Here is a 4,901-nt window from a genome sequence, read left to right on the forward strand (position 1 = left end):
CTATGAAGGACATGAATTAAGAGTTGATATTTACTTCACTGTGGAAATCAGCCATTTTGTATATATTTTTTTCCTCTTGGTAACCATGTTGAACAAAAAGAGGAAGAAGGAATAAAAGATTACTAAGGAAATATTTTGCCTTTGTTGGGAAGGCTTACACAACTCCATAATTTCTTATTTAGCAGAGCAGTTACATTTTACTATAGTTTTTGGTGAACATGATTTAAAAGGAAGAAGTAAAATAGAAAAGATAATTCATGTCTTTTCTCTCATCTTTAATTTTTTGTTGTTTTTTTGTAGGAAATTATTGTGAAAATTATAACCAAAAAACTTGGAGAGAAATATCATAAGAAAAAGGGTATTGTTAAGGTAAGGACATGAAGTTATGAATGCAGTTTGTGAAAAAAAGCTCATGGGTGACCCAGTGAAGCTTTTTGGTATTCCCTGAAAATTAAGTCCTAGTAACAGAAGTATTATGCCTGAGGTTCTTGATTATTCCATAAAGTGAAAGCTGAATTCATAATTGTTGGAGAAATAGTTCTTTTCCACCCGTAGTTTACACTTAATCTTGGTCTGTTTTCTTACGGGAGCAAATAGCATGTTTGAAATCCCGTGGTACCTCATTGTGCATGCCTTGCTAATGAGTAAAGTGTATTTTCTTTGTTCATGACAGTAGTATAATGATGCTCCCAGAGGTCTCACAAGGACATTCTTGTGTCTTGCCTGAGAGACTCTTTGTGAGTACTCTAGGATTTTAAAATTTGTATCCACATTCCAGACCTTTTCTCCCTGTTGCCTTTCCTAAACATAGTTTCATTCCAGCACCCAGCCTGGTGCATGCATGATTGCCCTTCTACTGTGCTTTAAGCTAGTCAAAATTAACTCCTCTCTCTAGATTTCTTAAAATCTTATTCTAAGATCTCCAGTCTCTTACTCTTTCCAGATGAAAACCTTAACTAAGCTTTGAATTGAGTTCTTTATTGAGAACCATAGACTGAGAAATCGTATGTGGAATCTAGAAAATAGTGTCATTTATAGGATTTACCCTTATCTTTGATTAGAATTTCATTTGTTTATTTCTGCCCTTTTAAATTAGTGTTCACATATTTCTTCTATTATTAAAGTGTTCATTTTACATGACAGGAAGTAATTGACAAATACACAGCTGTTGTAAAGATGATTGATTCTGGAGACAAGCTGAAACTTGACCAGACTCATTTAGAAACAGTAATTCCAGCACCAGGTAAATCTGTTTGCCGACTGTTTAATACACATGCCATCAAAATGAGCTATTTCATTCTTAAAACCATAGTTTTTTGACATTACTTGATGGATATAGATGTGTTTCCTTTTCAGAAATATTGACTGCCCATGTAACTGATCCCCATTTGACTTCAGGTGCATAATAGTTTTCTAGTCCTCTGATCAAGCTATTTAGTGGCATGAATGAGTTTTCTCTTCCTAGAATACATTTTTTTTTTCCTGAAGCAAAACACAGATATATTATGAAATAAGAATCAGTCATGTTGGGCTTATTATTAATATATTTTGTTCAGCTATCTGAGATAGTCAAGTAAAAATCTGTGTTATTTCACTTTTTTTTCCCCTCCCTTAATTGTCATTGTCCTTTGGGGACTTGAAGCACTACTTTGGTTAGATTGTTTGCCTCTGACTCAAAATCTTCTTGGGGGTATCTTTGCTGGTTCTTATAAGTAAAATTTTTATAGATTAGAAAAAATGTTATCAGTTTTTTGAGGTGTAATTGATGTATAATAAATTATATAAATTATACAATTTGATAAATTTTAACATGTGAATACTCCCTTGAAACCATCACTACAATCAAGATAATGAATATATTCGCTCATTTTCCTCTCTAATCCCTCCCTCCCAACCTCCGCTCCTGCCTCCCCTCTTTCCCAGACTACTACCAATCTGCTTTTTTGTCACTATAGATTAGTTCATATTTTTCTGGAATTTTACATAAATAAAATCTTACTGTGTATCCTGTTTTTTTATCTTTCTTTTTTCACTCAGCCTAATGATCTTGGATTCACCCATGTTGTTGCATGTATCTATAGTTCGTTGTGTTTTTGTTGCTGAGTTTTTCATTCAGCCTAATGATCTTGGATTCACCCATGTTGTTGCATGTATCTATAGTTCGTTGTGTTTTTGTTGCTGAGTAGTATATCATCGTATAGATATACCAGAATTTATTTATCCAGTCACCTGTAGGTGGACATTTGAGTTATTTACAGTTTTGGGCTGTTACAAATGAAACTGCTGTGAACATTCATGTACAAGTCTTTGTGTGGATATATGATTTCTGTTTTTTGTATAGATACTTAGAAATAAAATGACTCAGTCATATGGTAGGCATAAGTTTCAATTTTTATAAAAGTGCCAACCCATCATGTGGATTTTAAAGAGACAGAATAACCTGAATTTTCTCTGATTACTTGGACTCTGAACATTTTCTCTAAGTCCCTTATACTCCTTGCAATCTAAAATTAAACTATATCCCTTTATAACAAGTAAAAAGAAAGAGCAGTCTTACAAAGTTTAAGTATCTTCAAACTTCACTTCAGAATATGACACATTTCTTCAATAATTAAAAAATTCTAATACAAGGGTTTTGTTTTTCATTATGTTTGTTCAATGTAATGCATTTTGCTGTAACAAGGTAGAAAAAAAAAGTAGATATTTTCTTTTCATTAAGTTTTATATTCTTTTCTGTTGTAGGAAAAAGAATTCTAGTTTTAAATGGAGGCTACAGAGGAAATGAAGGTACCCTAGAATCCATCAATGAGAAGACTTTTTCAGCTACTATAGTCATTGAAACTGTAAGTATGTTTACATAAAGACAAGTTTCAAAATGTTTTAAAAATGTAAAAATCTGCCATAGTTGTGTTTTTTATGGAATTGATCTTTGTTTTATTTTGGAGTTTATGTTTTTTGTTTGCATTCTCTCCTATTTGGAAATCTGTAAGCTTATTTTCTCCAGTGGTTTTGTCCTTGCTAAAGCATTTTATTTCCTGATTACAAAAGAAATGCATATTAATTGTATAAAACCTAAAAAATACAATTTAATATAAATAATTCTAAAAATTATCCATAATCCCTCCTCCCAGTGATCCCCTATTAATATTTTAGTCTCCAGTCTTTGTATTTTATAAATTGTATACAATATGTACAGTTTTGTATCCTGACTTTGTTTTTTTCACGTCTAATACAAAACTCAATCTGGCATAGTAAAATTAGTGGAGGAAGAAGTATAGTCATAGTTACTGAGGAAGGAGATACAGAGATCAACTATTTTTTTAATGTCCCCCCTTCTTTCATAAAGGATTTAAGGTGAAACAGATCAATACAGTAATTTAAAGAACTCTGACATCTAAATAAAATGGTCTATTTACTTAGAACTGACAGTTCACTGACAGGTCTGTAAGCGAGGCCCCATATGTCTTCAGAAGGAAAGAGTCTTCCTAGAACTCTAAACTATTGCACTGTGTACTTTAACTCTAAACAAAAGAATTTTTCATCTTGAATACAGTAAGTTTTAGTATCTTGGGGAGGTAATAGGCCCCTTAGAGCATCTGATGAAAGTTTGGACTCTCCAAAAAATTGCACATAATTGCCAAATTTTGTGTGTTCTCTTAAGGAGTTCATAGGTCCCCTAAACCCATGGACCCGCTAGAGAATATGTGTCTCTGGAAAGGACCTTATTTGAGAGTATTCACATTTCAGTAAATTAAGCAATTTTTTTTTTCTGTCCCTGACAATATTAACCTAGAAACTGTCATCCACTACCATAAACTATAAGGGGGGAAAAAAGGAAAAGGGACTCTTATCTGACATTGAGGACTTTATCAGTCTGACTGAATTAACAGGTTGCATTTTTAAAAAAGCTTTATAAGTTTTTCTGTCTGACTCAATCAGTATAGGGTGATGAGAAATCCCATATTTCCTTGACAGATTGATTATCCTTCACTTTTTAGTTTCATAGTACTATCCAGTGTGGACCCTGCTTCATGTTTTCATCTAAGGGAAATATAAAACAGCTAGTTACTACTGAGGGTATATTAAGTTCCATCCTGATATCTTCGGTTCACAGTTTGTATGATTTTCATGGAGAATCAATTTCTTACCTCTCTTACTGTGAATCCACAGCTTCATCTTCTTTCCCAATGCTTTAATTGCTTCCAGTGCTGTGCAGGGATAGAACCTAGGAGCAAATCCACATAAAAAGCCTTTCTTGTTGATTGCAAAGCAACACATACTTCTGGAAGAGGAAACCCACCTCCTAATTCTTTGTTTTGTTTTTCTTTTCTTTTTCTTAAATTTTCATCCCATCCCATTAAAAAAGATTGTTTGTACACGTGCATGTCTGTCTCTTATACCCCCATATTTTCTCTGAGTCATATGAACTTTTCAAGTAATTTCTCCTGCTATTTTTGTCACTTCTGGAATCTTCAATTTCAGTGTCAGTTATTGTATTTGAAATTTACACATTTATTTAGCAGATTTTAATAACTAATAAATTGTCTCTAAACAGCCTTAGCTTTTTTTAAGGGAAGGTATGATTCTCAGTAAAAAAATGTTAAGATCTAAGTCCAAGGTTAGCGTTGTCATTGCTATCATCATCATCGACAAACCATTAGCATGGCTAACATAAAAAGGAAAAGAGAAGATTCAAATAACAAAAATAAGAAATGAAAAAGGTGATATTACAACTGATTCATCTGAAATAAAAGGAATCATTCGAGACTACTATAAACAACTATGAACAACGCCAACAAATTTGAAAATCTAGAGGAAATGGATAAATTTCTGGACACGTATAAGCTCCCAAAACTGAGCCATGAAGACATAGAAAATCTGAACAGACCAATAACAATAAA

At 32.7% G+C, this 4,901-nt stretch overlaps 1 protein-coding gene across 1 annotated transcript in view; it reads left to right on the forward strand.

Moving 5' to 3' along the window:
* The window catches only part of KIN (Kin17 DNA and RNA binding protein), a 33,766-nt gene that overhangs the window by 25,432 nt on the left and 3,433 nt on the right, over positions 1-4,901 (forward strand). The window contains exons 10-12 of the mRNA XM_008584913.1: positions 301-369; positions 1,144-1,243; positions 2,743-2,843. Of these exons, the coding sequence (XP_008583135.1) occupies positions 301-369; positions 1,144-1,243; positions 2,743-2,843 (270 nt within the window). The remainder of the gene's footprint in view (positions 1-300; positions 370-1,143; positions 1,244-2,742; positions 2,844-4,901) is intronic.

Source organism: Galeopterus variegatus, unplaced genomic scaffold, assembly GCF_000696425.1.
Source record: "Galeopterus variegatus unplaced genomic scaffold, G_variegatus-3.0.2 Scaffold3404, whole genome shotgun sequence".
NCBI lineage: Eukaryota > Metazoa > Chordata > Mammalia > Dermoptera > Cynocephalidae > Galeopterus > Galeopterus variegatus.